The sequence below is a fragment of the Leptosomus discolor genome, chromosome 6 (genome assembly GCF_034619465.1).
Source record: "Leptosomus discolor isolate bLepDis1 chromosome 6, bLepDis1.hap2, whole genome shotgun sequence".
Classification (NCBI taxonomy): domain Eukaryota; kingdom Metazoa; phylum Chordata; class Aves; order Leptosomiformes; family Leptosomidae; genus Leptosomus; species Leptosomus discolor.
The window spans coordinates 36,505,827-36,525,051 of NC_141396.1; the positions used below are offsets into that span (position 1 = coordinate 36,505,827).

A 19,225-nucleotide genomic window follows, 5' to 3' on the forward strand; every position below is an offset into this window, starting at 1 on the left:
GTGCTGATAGTGCAGCAACACACATCTGTTCAGACAAACTGTGACTTTTATTTTATACCTTTTTCTGTGTGCGCACATACATCCAGAGTCACATGTACTCAAGAAATGTGAGAGAAAACCTGCCTATGATTAACTTCAAAGTGGTTCCATGAAATGCATTCCTTCCTCTATCATATTTTCTTCTGCAAGCAGACATACGAAAAGGAAGAACTGCCCATATCTCTTAATGAGGTGAAGTTTGTAAGAAGTTAATAACTTCAGCACATCAGTCAGGAAAAAAAGGTACACTGTGTTCACCTGTGCCTCTAAACAGAGGCAAGAATATTAGGTTAATTACAGTTTGAAAATAATTGCTCTAAGTTTAATTTATAAAGTTAGTTAGACAACTTAAGACAAACCTGTACCTTGGGAGTAGAGGAAACAAAAGATGTTAATTGTCTCTACCATCGTTCTTTGGCTTCATCTGTAGGCCATCATGGCTACAGCCACCCTACACTTAATTTCTTGTTACATACCACGACTTCTTTTGGACAGTAACGAATCTGAAAAAAAAAATCAGTATGAAAAACTGCTGACTAAACTCAACTATCTATAAACAATACTCCACTCTCCCATTAGCTTGCAGTATTTCATTGCCTTTTAACTCCACTCTAAAGCATTTTGTTCTGGAGTCAACACCTTACTCATTCATGTGATGCCCTGAAAGTGCAACGGTAATGCCTTCCTAGCCCCATTACTTCCCTCTGCTAGAGAACGTCATATGATGAAAAACTCCCTTCAAGGACCAAGCAATGATTCCCCAATCTTCAATTACACAGTTGACGATGTATTAAAAGTACAATACTGCCTTTGAAATTTGAATTCATCATTAGCAATTTTCATTTCCAAAACCTGCTTTTGACACAGTCACCAGAAAAATGAAATAAAGAAAAATTTGATCTAGAGATTAGTTACATCATTATGAAAAAAGTCATCACATTCATGCTTTGTAGGTCTAACAAAACATGCATATAACTCAATAAAGTTGAAGACTGTATACAACTATGAAAGTCTAGCAGCAGATTTATGTACTGCCATAAAAGAACTATGTTAACTGTTGGTAAGGTTCACAGGCAGTAAGCAACTGGTCTGCTGACTTCCAGATTATGCAGGCTGAACAGTTTTGTATGCAAGAGCAGGTGCAAGCCCCCTACTTTTTCTTCCTTTGTTCTTTATTGTGTTGCGCTTACTTAAAAAATAAAAGGTGTTGGCTCCTGCAAAAGCCCTCTTCCAATTTTTAGTCTTCTAGACTCCTGCTTTTCGATTGCTATCTGACTCTGAGAAATCTTAACGCTTTTCATCTGCACTGATTTTATTCTAATGCAAGTTCAGAGTTGCCCTCTCTGAGTAAAAATTCTTCATGGACTTACTGTGTCTAGATTCTGAGATAACCAATTTGTAAGCCAATTAGTCTACTCTGTCCATCAGCTCTGTTGCTCTCTAAACATACATAACACTTGAAAAATGGCTTATCTTTGCTAAGGGAATAACAGTGCTCAAAAGTGCTCAAAAACATGTATGCAAAACAGTGTATTTAGCTTTATAATTATGCTGTCATATAACCAATATCCAGAAATAATTACATAATTTTTGAAAGATTCATTACACAATAAACAGTAACATTTAAACAGGCAGAAATTAGACTCACTGTACCATACTTGCTATATTGCTCTGACCTATGTTCATGTGACAAAACATTAGATGATGCAAAGGGAAAGAGATTACCTCTACTTTAATTAATCCTAAATTAGCCTCCACATTTCCAAAGGCCCCACAGCATATGAAATCCCTGAAAACAATTTCATTCTTAGAAGAATTATGTATAGTATCTTCTGGTCCTACTGGAAAATTCAGACACTCAAGGTAATTCTTTCTCAGTAGGTCGATTTTTTTGTTCTCTGCTGCCAAGAACTGCCTAAACAACATGAAGAAAACTATTGAAAGCTCTCAAAGAAGTGGAAGGAAAACAATGCTCCAAATATGTTCTTCAGTACGTTGCTTGCAACGAAGCATTTACGTTTTAATTCCTTAATTTACGGGAGACTAGAAACAAAATACGAGTGCAATACATTTTGGTGACATGGCTGCTTCTCAGAACATTGTAGTCACTCCCTGATTTTTACTTGATTCTTCCTTCCTAAAAGCACACAGCACTTTTCTCAGTATCAAGGGTAAAAGACTGACTTCTTAACTTTCCCTCAGAACACTATAACCCAGCTCTTGCCATCTAAATGGAAAAATAATAGCTTTGGTTGGTCAGAAATCAGAGAATCTCTGGTTTTACACTGGCTTAACTGAGATTAGAATTTGATCTATTGAAGTGATTTGTTGAGACATGCTGTGTGAAAGAAAAAAAGCTCAACCAGATGAAGCTTTATAAGGCTGTTTGCTGATCACCAGCTGTTGGCCAGCCCACAGAGCCAACTACGAAAGTGAATGATACCATCTAGCGGCTGGTTCCCACCCTTGGGCGCATGTCTCGCACACTTCCACATACCTGTAAGCTCAAAAACTCCTGCTTGGCAAAGCTGTACTCGCAGCGGTACATTTGAAGAAGGTATCAGAGAGCAGACTGTCCCTGTCAGAGTGAAGGGAGACTGTTAAAGGTAAGGAAGGTATCTGGAAGGGAGGACCCAGCAATCTAAGCGCCCCGTGAACTGTTACCTTGTAACTAGCCGCACTGCTCCAAAGCTGTGCGGAAGGAACAGCCCCACAGCACCAGAGAAGAAGGGAGGAGTGGAAGGAGGACTCAGTCTCCAGCAGAGTTCATTCATCAAAGTCCTTTCCTCCCTACTCTGAGCTATCTGCCTTTTCCTACTATAGCTATTTTTACTAGAGCTGACCTTACAGCAACCCCCCCAAAAAAAGATTTTAGATTAAGAGATCGATATACAACATCTACCATTACAGTACCAAAATCAGATATTACCAGAGCTTTTATTCCACCATGGCAATTTTAAACTTTTTTTACTTGGTGGCTGCCACATTTTCCTCCTCTCACTCCCAAGTCTCACAGACCCCTGTCTCCTCAAAACTCCCCTGTAACCTCTCAACCTTTGGCCACTTCTGTCTCCTTGGTGTGAAGAAATCAGAAGACTTTGTCAGCTAAAATTTTGTGCTGCTTCTCCATCTTTGCCTCTTAGTATTTGGAAACTACTGGTCAAGAGCATAATCAGCAGTACGATGGAATGGCTAAACGATCAGGGATGTAAGTCCCAGGGATTGGGATCTTTGCTGGTTCTTTAATTAACTTTCTGTAAGATATCAGACAAGATGTATTTTCTGAACCTACTTTTTTCAGCAAATGGAATATATCTAAGGATAGGCTATGTCCTTATTTACTATTCTCCAGTTTCTGAAATTCTACTTAAAGAATAAGAATTGCACTTTTGGAATTGCTCAAGTATTTCCCTTTCAAGCCACAGATCATTTGCTTCCTCTAACACAGCAACAAAACCCATCGTAATAGCACTATCTGACATTAAAGTGAGATTCAGAAGATCCAAGTTTGCCACAGAAGTAGAATAAAACACAAGCCTGCTCTCACAGACATCAATGCCTTTCAACAGAAGCAGGAATGCAAGCTCTGGACTTACAAACTGCATAAATCCAGGTCTGAGCAAACTGAGTCAGTTTCTGCTACAGGCCTACACATGGTAATACAAGTTTCCCCACAAGATAGTTTATAATGACTTAAGCCAGATATTCTTGCAGCCATCTATGTCAGTGTGGCTAGGCAGCATCTGCTACTGGAAAAGTCCATTCAGGCATATCTGTAGTGCTCCACCACGCACAAGATAAACATAGGTTTGGTGTCAAAAAATGAAGCTGGCTGTTGGTCTGAAGCTTCACATGTCACAGAACAAAACATTTGGTCAAATGCTTCTTTGTCTAGACAGGAGACAACCTCATTCAAAATAGCTAAGTAAAGACAGGTTTCTAATTGACTTCACGGGACTAGGAGGAGGCTCATAACCACATCAAACTATCTGGAAGTGGTCATTTATGTAGGAATATACTTGCTTTCTTGTATTACCTGTTTGATATTCTAAGGATTTAAATGTGGTATGTTTTGCTTTCTCAGTTACACTATTTAGAAATCTGGTCAAGTTTTAACCTGGAGGCAAATTACTCTGAAAATACTTCACTTAATTCCTATCTTTCTCTTTTAGTAGGTATAGTTTTCCTCATTTAATTCTGAATTGAAATATATAGCAGTATTCATTTCTATAATTAGCAGGTGACTAATGTTTGAACACAAAATCCTTACAAATTTGGTATATATTAATAGTCTTTTTCAATCAACAGTGTGCAAGAGTATAGTTTTTTCGTATGGACTTAGAGCAATTACACATTTGATTTTTTAGCTGCTTTTGAAAAAACTCACTTTCATTAGTCACATTCTGCAAACTTCAGATGCAGTGAGAATCTGCCTGCAGATCAAATCCAGACTGTTTCAATATGTCCTAGTTTATATAGGCTTTTTTATTTTCACTCATTTTAGAATTAGTCTAAAAGTGTAAATGACTGCAAATACCACAGAACACGACTCGTCTTGTTCAGAACCGTGCCTCTCTCACTCTGCAGGAATACCGGATTTCAAGCTTTGAGCAGAGGCTGATGAATGAAATAGAATTTCGCCTTGAACGTACCCCAGTGGATGAATCAGACGATGAAGTCCAACATGAGGAAATCCCTACAGGCAAATACATAGCACCAATCTTTGATAAGAGACTCAAGCATTTTCGGGTAATGGAAGGATCTCCTATTACATTCACCTGCAAAATAGTTGGAATACCTGTTCCCAAGGTAGGTCATTCTCCCTGTTAGCAGTAAAGGAACAAAAGTCAACTACCTGCTATTTTCTATACATCTCTCTGAAAAGTCTCACTTCTAAGAACACAGCTCTGTGGAGAGAGCTCTAAAACAAATTATTTCCACCCCCACTTTCTAAAATAACAGTATTTGCTCCTGATCATGTATCAGGCCTTGATGTACTGTATGGACTGCCTCGCAACCACATGACTCCAAAAGAAACAGAACTTCATAACCCCCTGAAAAATTAATTTCTCAGAATTGATCTGAGATAACCAGCAATGTGTCTAGAGCCAAGAAAAGAGAACCTGACAGCCCCAGCTATGTAAAGGAGATACGCAGCTTTCTGAGTTCCACCTGGAATCATTCTAATTCACATTGTAACTGATCTGCAAACTTCATAATATTCTAAAATTTTTACTAGCAATTGGTCAACTTACGTCATGTTCTTATCTACGTTTTGTCTAGTCACTATTCCACTACAGAGCAAGTGTTAAGTCACTGGGCGGGGGGGGTGTCTGATCACTACAGGTATACTGGTTCAAGGATGGCAAGCAGATTTCAAAGAAAAACACACATTTCAGAATGAACAGAGAAGAGGATGGAACATGTTCTTTACATATTGAAGCTTCTACTAGTGATGATGATGGCAACTATACGATTATGGCTGCAAACCCACAAGTAAGGTGTTTTATTTTCCTCTACAAAAATGTTTGTTTCATCTTTTTCCAATATGTGTTAAAAGGAACACATATTGTGCCACCTAGTCTGACACTGCATGGTGACTGTATCAAAAATGAGATGCTTCAGAGGATAGGAGAGGAAACCATGTAATGTAGAATGATGAAACTACTCCCCTGTTCTCACACATCCCAGTCACAATCATTGAGGACTTTTTTTTCACATTAATAACTCCTGCCCTATCTTCTGACCCTGCCTCTGTTGCTGATAGATACCTTTTGATATGGGGTAACAAGCCAGATGTGGTATTTCAGGCAGAAAGAATAGAGCAAGGGGAAACAAAAAGTTACATCAAATTTGCAAGTGTTACCAAACACAATTATTCTTTATCTAGGATGCAAATATGTGGATCTGCAAATAGTCTCACCCCCTAATACCATTCTCCTTTACCCTATGTGCTAGCTTAGCTATTTATTTAGCTGTTCACTAGAGTAGATCAGGCAACTTTTCTCAGTTTAAATTTTTCCTTTTTTCTGAATTATATTTCAGCCCAACCACTTTTCAGTTTCTGTGTGGCTGCATAAATAAGTATGCTAGTACAAAGGTAGTAGCAGACAGCACCTGTGGAGACACAGTGGCAGGAATGAACAAGCAGGGACAGACATTGCTTAAGCTTACACAGCACCACTGTGAAATGCATTACCACAGCTTTGAAAAGTCTGAGAGACCCCCCGCCTCGACTGCACTCCACCTCATGCTAATAGCATTTGCTTTGAAAAAGTAATATTTACTACTAAACTACAACTATTTAGTTCAGTTGCTTTATAAACTCAAATCCTAACACACTGTAAATGTTAAATATGCATACCTTAAAATGAAACAAGCTATTAACCAACTATTAATTCTGTTTCCATTGTGATTTGCAGGGGAGAATCAGTTGTTCAGGCCACCTGATGGTTCAGAGTATCCCTGTTCGGGGCCGAATATCAACAATTCAGCCTCACAGGTAAAAGGAAAGACAAGTCCTTCAGAGCCTCTTTATGCTTCTTTCTGAAGGCATTCAAAATACTACTGTATTTCAATGCACTCTGTATTTCAGTTCCCAACCATAAAATGGAAATAACAGCAGCAGTGCACTCACAACAGGTCCCTTCTAGAATGTAATATTTTTTTAAGATCATCTTCAAATTAAGTGTAAAGTATTATTTCATTTACCTGTTGCATTGGAGTTAAAGGCAAGGGATGGATTAGCAAGATGAAATTCAGCCAAAGAAGCAAAGGATAGCTTGGGAATCCAACAACACTACACAACATAGTTAATTTGATAATCTTTCTAAATGGAAAGTATTAAATTACAACCAGTCCATTTCTTTCTGCCCATTTATTTAACTCAGGGTAACTGTTCATCCTCTTCCACAATTTCTTCCTTTTTTTAAGCACTAGTGAAAAAAAAGTTGGACTTCCAAACATATACCTGCAATTTCTGTGTTACAGAACACGACCTCGGGTGCCAGAAGGAGACAAAGAGGCAGTTCAAGAACGCTTTTTCAGGCCATACTTTCTTCAGGCTCCAGGTGACATGGTAGCACACGAAGGGCGACTTTGTAGGTTGGATTGTAAGGTATTAACTATTTTCTCTGTTCATTCTCACTTTCCCTACCTCTGTACATGTATTTATAGGTGTTTTCATGTTCTTTATTGCATGCATGAACAGGTTCTGTTGAAGTTTTAATGCTTCCTTTTTAAATTTTATTTTTATTGACATTGTCTCTGACCTGATTCAGGGGATTTCTTTTCAACACATGCTATGTGAAACGAAGAACACAGAAAACACAACCCCAGAAATAGAAGGCTCACTTACAAGGTTGTTCAAATTACTAGATATATTCACCATGTCCCTTACCAGTCTGAAGTCCGGAAGTTCAGCTGGGAATGACAGATCCTTCTGCTCCATTATCAGATTCTTGAACACAATCCAGAATAGCACAAAACCATGAGAAAGAGAGGATTCAGCATGTTGTATTCTGTTCAAACAAATGTTCCCACTGTATTGGACTGAATTACTGGAGGTTAATACTCCCTGAAAAGAGGGAACAGAGCCCAGTTAATTTTATGCTTCCCCAGCACACATAGATGCAGAAACATCTCAATTTACAGATTCAAATCCCCACACGAAAGAGTCATCAGGGTTAGAGTACCTGCAGTGAACATCCTGTTACTGAACAGCTTTAAGCAACTTGTCTGCTCCAATGTATTTTGGTAGTCTCTCTATGTCCCACCAGCACAGCAAATGTGGTAGTTCTGACACTGACCTCTTCCATGCTCCAGAATGTCTCCTACCCTGAAGAGGGTAGAAGCTCTGAAGCAGAAGTGAGTGCCCTGAAGATGAACAAGGTTCATTACTACTTAATTTACGACGTAGAGTTTACAAGGGAGACGCCAAAGAATTTGGTTATTCTTAGCTCTGCTATCCTGGCAGAGCTCGTGAAGTCTTAAAGCATGTTTGGTATTGCACAAACGTGGAAGATAGCAGTCCTCGTTCAGGCAAGTTCCACTTCCCTTTTTCTCTGGTTTGCAGAATACTGTTTGGAAAGCCATATTTTAGACACGATAAGTACTTCTACCTATTGGAAAGTTCTTTAAGACTATAATACTAATAATCTTTCTAAAAAAATACTTAATCTATAGCGTTCTAAAGCATGTAAGTTTAACAGCTAAAAGAACTATATCATTCTTCAGCAAATTTTATGAAATACAAAGTCACTTGTATAGAACTGTTTTTCATCTCTATTCAATTCTGCAGTGGTTTTAGATCCAGTGTTTCAATCTACACTCAGCATTGAAAAAAAGAAAACTAGCAGGTTACTAGGAGTCTTTTGTGAATCTGATCTATAACCAAGTTTCTTCCTTTGTGACTAAGAAAAATGTAGGTATTTCACGTATTCGTTTCTCTTGGAATTTTGTTGCTTGTTTGTTTTCTGGTTTTCTCCCTTCTGGAACTAATCAGCAGAAAAACAGAAGCTGAGAAATAATAATAAAAAATCTTTCTGTTCTAGACTCTGACATCATTCAGATAGTATCTGAAAAAAGGCTTACCTATGAATTTCCTAAAATCTATTTGTCAGTTTGACATTTGTCTCTAGCTGTCTCACTGTCTGTTAGGTGAGTGGGTTACCAACTCCAGACCTGACGTGGCTTCTGAACGGCAAACCTGTGCTACCAGACGGCACCCACAAGATGCTGGTCAGAGAGACCGGAGTTCACTCTCTGCTTATTGATCCTCTCTCACAAAATGATGCTGGAACTTATACTTGCCTTGCCACTAATAAAACAGGACAAAATTCATTTAGTCTGGAGCTCACTGTTGTAGGTAAGAATCATTGAAAAACTAGTCACAATGATGAAGTTATTTGTACGTGCTTCTTCAAACTTACCTTACGTAGTTTCCCTGCAGACAAGTATAAATAAATAGTTAATCCACTGATAGCAGGAGAGTTCAACAGTTATAAAACTCATCTGACGGAGGGAAACGGAGCTGGTGCTCAGTCAACAGGTGCACTCCTGTTATTAAGAGAGTGCTGTAAGAATTCTGTCTCATCATCACTTTACCTCTCATGTCTCGGAAAAATGACATTCCTAATTTTCTCGCCAGAAAATGCTTAGGGTGTGAATTCGTTATATTATGTTGATGTCTCCTAGATTTCAGTCTCAATTTTATTAATTTAAAAATATTTTTTAATAGAAAAATACAAATCCAAACACTGTTCTTTAATAAAGCCTTACAAGATTTGAGATATTGAAATTCATAGAGCTGGCATTAATTCCCTGCAATGGTAGTATGTTTAGAGCCATTAGATACGCAGACATTGTTTTATGAACATTAGTTCTGCCTATTATTTTCTTTATGCTCCCTTACAGAGGCTATGTCATGTCATTTCACTTTCCTTGCAATATCTCATTAAAAACTCATAACCTATTTTGATATCACAAGAATAGTTTTTGGTCATGTTCTTCCATACTGTTCAAAGCGAAACAAAGAATAAAATATCTGTTGTTCAATAATTATTCTTCTTTTTCCAGCAAAGGAAGTGAAAAAAGCCCCCATGTTTTTGGAGAAGCTTCAGAACTGTGGTGTTCCTGAAGGGTACCCTGTCAGATTAGAGTGCAGAGTTGTGGGAATGCCACCCCCCATATTTTACTGGAAGAAGGATAATGAGACCATCCCATCGAACAGAGAGAGGATGAGGTACTGTACCATTGTACCCATGCTTGGAGTTTCTTGTGGCTGGACCAATTGTTTCCATGAAAACCTGTGTGATATGTACAGGTGGTGGTGTTCTTAAAATAACTACTTTCACCCACATAAAGTTTTAAAAGGCTGCCTTCACTGTGAGGTGAACAATAGCGATTTCCTTCGTTTAGAATAAAGGCATGGAGCATAATATGCCATTGCTTCAGAGAACAGTGATAGACCTTTCAGGCCATAAATCTGATAAAGCATATGCATCTTCTTATCAAAGACACTATGATATGGTATTTCAATGCATTTTAGCACCTTATTCTTTCTCTAAACTATTTTTTCCCCAGTTTAGTTCTAAATATGGATGAATTCAAACTCAGAACAGTTAGAACATGGTTTTGAATGCCCCAGAGCATGGGATAATAGAGAGTTTAGTATATCAGATACAGAGGCTGATAACAAAGTTTGGTCACAAACATAAGCAAAGACTTTGATCCATGCTTACAAAATACAACAATGTTCGAGTTCAGCTCTTGCATTCAAATGCATCACTATTTTTTAGGTCTTGCAAAAGAAAAGCTGATGGAATATTGTGCCTGGCTGTAATTAATGAGAAATTAATTGCTTTCATTTATTTTTTAAAGATTTCTACTCCAGCATAAATCTGATTTTTAATATTTTATTTCACTTGGCACCAACTAATGATTTGATGCCGTCATTGGATCTCTGAGATCAACTTCAAGAGGCACTATATTTTCACATGCATACTATTCAGGCTGTCTGTAAAGGAAACTAGCCCCGCAGGAGCGCTTGTTGTGAATGCACACCTATCATGAGGGAAAGCTTACTTGAAAAAATATCTTTCAGTGGTCTCCCTGCTCCCACTCAGAGACTGCTGCCCCACTCCAAAAAGCCCACCTGACATCTTCTATCACCTGTAGTCTATTCCTCTGCCTCTAGGCAGATTACTCAAGGATTTATTTCAAGGACTGGTACTGTCAGAGAAATTATGGTTATATACATGCAAACACTGTAGTTAATGTAAAATGAACTGTCCTAAAATACCTCATTTCCGGTTGTTTCACAGAAGCTTACAAAGCAAGTTTTTGGTTCAGCTCAGCAGAGGAATGACTAAGGGAAACCTCCCACACCTTACAATGCCATAAGCTAACATCAGGCTTGTAACACCTCTGGTATTTCAGCCAGTCATGACCAGACTGCCTGCCCCCAAGGCTTCAAGTGGTTCTGCACAGATCCATGCCAGAAATGGGCAGAATTGTCCCTTTGTCCCTATCTTGCCTCACTATTATCTTCCTGCTCGAAGCCAAGAGACCTTTTTTGTATCATGATACCGACATGCGTGAGCTTCTATACTACTGCACCCCCAGCATAAGGCAAATCATGTAGTGCAGGGAGCAAAAGGCAATGTTCCCATTTTTAACAGAGCTGTTGGAAGCACAAAATGTCCTCTTGACCTGAAATTCTGTGGTTTGATGTTTCATTCCAGTTCACAAGGAAACAAAATCTCAAATTTCAGAACTTCCTGCAACTTCAAGTATTCTGATGTGCTCATCTTCTTTTATAATGAGGGAAACACTTGGGTTGATAAAAAGAACCAACCACAGCCTAGAGAGCAGAGGAACCTCAGGTCTCTGATATACTACCAAGTTGCAGCCAGAAAGTCTTGGATCACCGAAGAACAAAGGAAGAGGAGGAAATAATCAAGCAGGTTTTTTTTAGAGTGTTGGCCAAACAATCTTTAAGATTTTGCCACTCAGTCATTTTCTCATGGAAAAGGGTGCCATAAGAAAGTTTCAGACTAGCTATGGCTCCTGTTGTGAAAAACATCACAACTTTGTACAAAGGTTATCGGTATTTTGTTATGTCACTCTTCCAGCTTCTGAACTAGGAAAAAATACAGTATGACAGTGCAGCAGCTTTGCATGGGTTTAGTTCATTGGAATTCAATATTAACACATACAGAGCAACAATTCAGCTCATGCTGTCACACCATGGCTTTGCTCAACTGAGAGGAGTGAGAACAGATTTCAGCTACTCCGATCATTGGCTGAGGCCATACTGAAAGAAAATCTACTGATTATAAATGTATTGGACCGCTATCTCTTTAGGAATAGAAGTTAAAACTTATCTATTTCATATTTAATGCAAAAAATCTCAAAGTTAATATGTTCTTGAGAAATACTAACACCAAATCACTTGTTTTCCCAGCATGCATCAAGATACAACAGGATATGTCTGCCTCCTCATTCAACCTGCCAAGAAAGCAGATGCTGGCTGGTACACCTTGTCTGCAAAAAATGAAGCTGGTATTGTCTCTTGTACTGCTAGACTTGACATATATGGTAGGTACTGGCTAGTAAGTAAAACAAATCAGAATTTATTATCTTTGACTGGTCCCAGCCCTCACCTAGTTCTTAGCCCATAAATTGCTGGTTTTGACATGGATTAGAAATCAGTGTCACAGCATGGCCACAGCTTAATATGGCTACCAGGAGGAAGTATAATGATACAGCTAAATGGTCAAATTAGCTCTCCTGCATCAGTTTAAAGGCAGGTAAAGAGAAAAAACAGAGGAGGACTTTTGCACAACATTCTCTACTCCCATTTTCCACCTTCCAAATTCCGTAGACACATAAGCATATAACAAACCTGTATTGAAGCTGAGCCTTAACTCTGTTCCCTCTGATACATGCCTGTGCTACAGCCCTGACCTGAGATGGAGCAATAAATTGCACACAAGAAAGTAGACCCCTTCTTCTATGGCCCATGTATGATGCAAACTATGCCTAATTAATGGAGGCTAGTTTGCACCTAATATGTTTGTCTAGGACTCAGAAGGCCTCAGCCCAGTTCAAGAACTACAGCACATCATTTAATTGCTCTGTTTCTATGCAAGATGTAATAGTTAAAACAATTTATCTAAATTAAAACACCACTTTGATCACTTTGGCAGCATAATAAAACAGAAAACATATTCCACAAACTGTTGGATTATAGCCATGCCCTCAAAGGAAAATAAAACATGTTTTCAACCTTGCATTTCTCATCTAAAAAAAAAAAAATTTCACTTCATTATCAGGGATAACCACAAGTCACCAGCGCATCCCTGTCAGTTTTCTGCCACCTTGTGGTGATACAGACAATAGTAACATAATGTTCAAGAGGGGTGGTGAGAGGCTAATTCAAAAAAGGTCACATAAAATGAAAATTCCTTAGGTATCTAAATGTTGCAAGACATAAATTAAATTTTCATATGAAAGATTCAAGGTACAAACAGGAAAAAGATGGAAAGCATTTTCTAAAGACTCTGCAGGTCTTACACACTAAAGGGAGTGGCAGAAATAATTTCTTTGTGCTATTTTGAATGGATGGGGTCTGATATTTGCAATTCTATGTGCAAAGAAAAAAGTACAGTAATTAATGAGTGTATTGTTCAAACAGAAACAAACTTGGGGCTGCAAGAAAAAAAGGAGGCTTTTTTTCCAAATATTTCCAGATAGTCAGGGTCAAAGTTCACCATGGAAAGCCATTTCCTATCAATGATTAACATACAGATAGTATGTCTCCCACACTAAGCTATTCTCTGAGTTTTGTAGCCTGAACTTCTACCCTTTCATTTTAATTGCTGACAGATACGTTTGTCCAGTTTGTGTGCAGACCTGGAGGTTTCCCCTTTCTGAAGTGTTTTAAGAATGATAACTGTTAAGTATTGTATAATAGCTAAATATTCTTACAAAATTGTAATGGTATTTGTTCATATGGGAAAATGTTGAATGTTACTTTTAAATTACTGAATATGTGTCTTTGGATTGTATTTCTTTACATTACAATCTTGGAAACGTGTTGCTAGTTGTAAGTAGTAGAGGCAAATATTGTAATCACTTCTGTAAAAAAATTCCCTGCATTATTATTTTGAAATTAAATACTACCAAAAAAAAAAATCAGGAAGAAAAGTTCCCCAGAGGATGGAGTAGTACGAAATCAGAGCCATGTCCACTTTGTTCATCTCTGTTCATGCTATGGTATGTTTTTAGTTTTGATTGCAATGGTTTTGGAGAAGGCTCCAAAGGTAAAATGATTAAATATTGGACTTAGTGAAATCCATGTAAATGTTGCCACTGAACTGAACAGGGATGGAATTCCACCTGTAGGCTTCAGTAAAAATACTCAACATATAAACCACGTAGATGATAATATTTGAAGAAACAGACCCTAAAACAGGGAACAACAATGCCGTGCTCTCTTCAAGGACGTTGGAAGCAACTTTTCACTTGTGTGCATTGATTTCTGTTGTTTCACTGCTAACTTAATTAGAGGTTTATACAGCCTATTCTGTTTCTGTTGCTTCAGCTCAGTGGCACCGTCAAATTCCACAACCAATAAAGATTCGACCTGGTGGCAGCTGGCATGCAAACCTTACCAGTCAAGGACCTGACATTTTTTCTGCCTTCCCAACTACTGAAAGCCCTATGCTGTTTTCATCCCCAACCCAAAAGGTGGTGGAGAGTGAAGAGCTTTGAAAAACAAACAATTGTTCCAGTTACACCTGCAGAGATTCTAGAACTGTGGGGAAAAAAAAAAAAAAAAAAGAGAGGTACAAGTCAAGATGCTCAAGGTTTACAAGCAACTTGTTTGTAATTAAGTGTACTGCTGCTGCAAATGTTGCAAGTAACATATCATATGAGACTTTTGCATATTATTTTACTGCAGGATAATTGTGGTATGGAGTGTTGTGCAATAAATTCAGTACTGTGTAGTTTGCTAAGAATTACATAGTGAACATAGTTTTCAGCACCTAAAAGCCAATACCACTTTTACTGCTTGAATTAAAGCTACTGTACTGTAGCAAGCCATGTTAATGACTGACGATGTTTAGCTGAAATACTGCCAGTGAAAACACTGACATTAGAACAACAACAATCCTGAATGAGGGTAAACAACAAGACTTTGAATGTAATTCTAAAAAACATGCCAGATAATCACAAAGTACAAGTTAAAGGGAAAAGATGTAACTCATTTTTATATATTATTATGTCAGATAACCTTAGAATTTTTGAACTCAAGACTAGAAAAACATAGTGTTTCATGTAGGTAGGGCTGTATACCCTATATATTTATATTTGTGTGCGTGTGTGGACTCCACGGACTGTGTACTTATGGTGTAAGGATTCATAAAGTAAGGTACAGGGCACGTGCATAGGACACTAACATGGGAAAACAAAAATTCCTGTTGTCTGAAGCATGTTCTCTAGAGCCCATAGCTGAAACTGTTTTCCAGATGTGCTTCATACTTTTTTCTTTACAACATTAGTGATTCTCTGCCTTTAAACACAGATGATATCAAGCTTGTAACTTCACAGTTTTTAAGTATCAGTCTTTTTCCTCATTTTTAACATGACTAAAAGAAAAGTGCATCTACCATCTAGCTCATTTTTTAACTAACTCAAAAGGAATTATGAGCTGGTGGAATTTAAATTTTTACCATCATTTAGGAAATAATCACAAGTGTGGTGTTTACTATAAAGACAGAGAAAATTCTGTTAATATCCAGAAGTTAGCAAGTTAAGCAACAGTTACATGCAAAGAGCTAAAAAACCTACTGTAACTAATAGTAGTAATAAATAAGGCAATTTAATAAAAGTGCAACAGAAGGTGTTAAGTGACAACACTTAATGATTGATTTAAATATATTTAGCATCTATATGGTTGTATTGATACCTCCCAGCACTTAGAATCTGTGAATATCTAAGATGATTTTCTGCATCTTTAAATTACTGCTACCCCTCTTCTTTGGACATTGTTTTCAAGTGGTTCTTTCTTACTGCTTTCAACATGGCTGGAGAATGAAACAAAGTCCTGATCAAAGTCACAGAGATTAAAAGAAAAATTAACAGATACTTTCATTTTAGACCTCTTTCAGATTTTTCAAACTTAAAAATGTAACTTAGAAAAATTACAAATGCAAAGAAAACAATGAGGAGTTATCTTAATAGCAAAAGGACACTGGATACAGCCAGAGACTGAGAAAGAGATAGCCTTTCATTGGGTTTCCTACAAATCCAGCTTACGTTGCCTCTAACTGTTGGTTCCCTAAGGGTTTAGAGGAAGTGAATTTCTTGTACTGTTCACTTCCCACCTGAGTGAAGACCATAAAACAAAACCATAATTATAACTTTCATGCTTTTGTTAGAAATCTCAGGCGATTCACCCCAGACTGAAGAGACCAGGAAGCCAAAATACATTCTTAGACTGACAGACAAAACAAGGTGCAGGTTATTTTATCAGGAAAGCAGAAATACCAGTTGTTGCCCATGTTGTACCTCCTCCCTGGCAAACAAAACAGAACTAATAGTTATTAAAAGTGATGCGCTGACTTCAGTTATGGGGTGCCCAACTTAAGGCACATCGTGGGTCTGATTTTCCAGGATAGAAACCTACTGGTCCTCTTACCTTCACTTGGTTATACGTGGCTCAGGGATTCCAAAACTAAACCTAGACTGAGTCAGAGTTGGGCAACCGAAAATTTAAAGTTATTGGATTCTGCTTATTTAATCCAGTGCTGTTGGCAAGCGGTAAGATAGGAAATTAAGACACATAAATTCTACTCCCATCTACGGCCCTAGTCTTCCCGTTATTTCATGCCAGAACTGAAGAGCAGATTTTCATCCAAAGTATTCCAAGTTGTTTATCGGCCATCAGGCTTTATACCTAGCACAGACTTTGTCAAGCAATTGTCTCCTTAGAACTCCCCTGTGGCCCCCTTGCCTGGCTTTGAGTGAGGGGTTGGACCAGATGACCTCCTGAGGTTCCTTCAGACCTAAATCACTCTATACTTCCTATATCATTTTACTTTCCACTGCCTGTCTGAATATCCTATGTGGATTAAGTTACCTATTGACTGAGTGGAAACTAAGAATTCAAGCAAGCACAAACTTTTCCTTTTTGACTGGAATATATCCTATTAGGCAATTCTAGCTACAAGAGTGATCTCCTTAATCAGAGTTCTTTACGTAGTTTAGAAGAAAGGAACACTGGTACTTACTATTAGCAAATATCTGTTACCAGTGCTGGAATCATACTTGTTAATATTACTGACAGTAGTAGTGGTTCTCACATTTTACACCAGACAACACCCCCAAAAACTCAGTACAAATTAAAAGACAAAGTGCACAGAGGAAATACATAAAACATCTCTCTTCAACGTTTTCTCTACAATCTCAGTGGAATGTTTCCAAACTTACTTCATTATAACCTGAACTGACAAGCTGGAGATTAAGTGGTACAATGTTTTTTAAAATGTACATTCAGTTCTTTGGAAGTGGGAGGATAAGAAGCTACTGCTGAAAGACTTTTTGCAAAAATCTAAGTAAGAAGGATTAATCCTTAGTCATTCAAGAAGGGGCCCCAGAAGTCTGACTGAGAGGTAGACTACAGAGAGTGGATCACCAAAATCTGTCAGCTGGACTGTATCATTTTCTCCTTGACAGTATTTACTAGCAAAAGCATCAAAACTTTACTCATCACAACTCCCTGCATAATGCAGAAGTTAGTAATTTCATTTCCTTTCAGTGCATCTGACACAAACAAAATCAGAATCTGATCCCAAATGGCCTGTAGTCATTAAATTTTGATCATTAACTGCTACAGGGCATTTCTCCTCTGCACACGCTGAGCCCGTAAAATGAGTATGTAAAGGAAGCTTATCTGAATGGATGTAAATGCTGTTAATTAGCAGTATTAATGTGCTCATCACAAAGAAGACTTGCTAGAAAAAGACACAAAAATTATGTTTGTGTCGTTAACCAATGGAAAAGCCAAGGGAAAAAGGCTTGTGTAAGCATCAGAGACAACACTGAGATGTCACAAAACATGTGATGCTGTTTGAGCTCATGTTCTATGAAGGATGTCACTATCTAATCACAGCATGTCAAGATGCACTAGAGACTATGCAACTGCGCTCCCTTCCTGAACAGCTTGGCTCTTCATTGTTTTTGTTTAATTGAATAACCAATTTGACTTCACACTAACATGGTATTTCATTCTTTTATTCAGGGCAGGCTACTGCAAGACAAAAATCAATGCTAGAACTTCCACTGTAGTCAGTGTTAGCTAGTATCTTCCAAAAGTCCATTAAATCACCACAATGTGGAGCATAACATTGTAACAGTGAGATACAGAAATGCTCAGGTTTGTAACCTATCAGTGTTTTCTGATTCAGAATCTTGTAGGTTTATTTAGTTTCCTGTTTCCTTCTAGTCCTGGCTTGTATACAATCAAACAGACGCACAATATATTTCAAAAAGGAGAAAAGACAATTTTTGTATTGCAATTCTAGAAAGCAAAAGTATTATCTTCACTTTAAAATTTTGGTCCAGCTTGGTGCAAACCCAGTCCTCAGCAGCATCACATAGCAGTTTGCATTGATATTGTTGAACTTCTTGCCTAAAACAGCTGGGTTGAGTTCCTTTGCTTCCATATGGAAGGTGGAGCACACTTCCTGAATGCCTCACATCTGCTCATATTTCAAATAGGAAAAGCAAAGACTGCAGTCTTTACCTTAGTATGTAAGCAATTGCCAACTCAACTGTTTACAGTAATCATAGGTACTTCAAAGCAACAAATCTGGAATAAGAATTCCTTTCAGAACTGTGTTCTTAATGTTGCCAGGTTTAAAAGTGTTAGTTTCTGGAAAATGTCTTTATACAAAATGATTAGCAAGACCTAATGAAACATTTTAACTGTTAAATATTGGAGATGTGATCCATTGCTAATTGCTTTATTATTTCCAATACAAAGATGTTCACTTTGAGCCTTAAAATTCTATTTTTTAATTTTTCTCTTGATTAAAGTTGATTATTTTTTATTTTTTGATCCAAAGTCATTCTCACTGGGAAGAAAAATGTTAATGTCTGTTTTAAAGTATATTTTAAGTGCATATGAATGGAAAACCCAAACACCTGCCTGTTCAGTAATGTATTTCCCTTCGTCTCACCTAAACTTAAATAAATGCTTCAGACTTGCATACAAGACCGTGTCCTTCATGTGTTGAAATAATTGTGAAAGCGTGCAACAAGACCAGAGGTTTCCTCAGAACTTTGCTGTGACAGCTGATTAATGGAATCAGACCTTATATTATTTAGAAGAAAATAATAAAATACTGTCAAGTTATATACTAGCCATTCTTCTAGCAGATAGTTGTGAAATATAGTTGTTGCTTTTTTGAACAATTCTTAACATCAATTTGCTTTGGTTTTAAATTATGCTTTTTCTGATAACCTCAGCCCCTTCATCAAGTTTTCTCAGGGCTACCAGAGCAGAAACCAAGGGGTCTTTAGGGCAATTTGCACATTTTAAAGGTTAATAGATTTGCCAAATTTTCAGTATCCTTGAGAATTAGTCTCCAAAGCCTATGCTCAAGCTTATACTTCT

At 37.7% G+C, this 19,225-nt stretch overlaps 1 protein-coding gene across 1 annotated transcript in view; it reads left to right on the top strand.

Moving 5' to 3' along the window:
• Positions 1-14,316, top strand: part of MYPN (myopalladin) — a 47,932-nt gene extending 33,616 nt beyond the window's left edge. The window contains exons 12-19 of the mRNA XM_086466567.1: positions 4,627-4,848; positions 5,386-5,535; positions 6,462-6,541; positions 7,030-7,156; positions 8,698-8,905; positions 9,616-9,781; positions 12,005-12,138; positions 14,147-14,316. Of these exons, the coding sequence (XP_086322693.1) occupies positions 4,627-4,848; positions 5,386-5,535; positions 6,462-6,541; positions 7,030-7,156; positions 8,698-8,905; positions 9,616-9,781; positions 12,005-12,138; positions 14,147-14,316 (1,257 nt within the window). The remainder of the gene's footprint in view (positions 1-4,626; positions 4,849-5,385; positions 5,536-6,461; positions 6,542-7,029; positions 7,157-8,697; positions 8,906-9,615; positions 9,782-12,004; positions 12,139-14,146) is intronic.
• Positions 14,317-19,225: the final 4,909 nt, after the last annotated feature.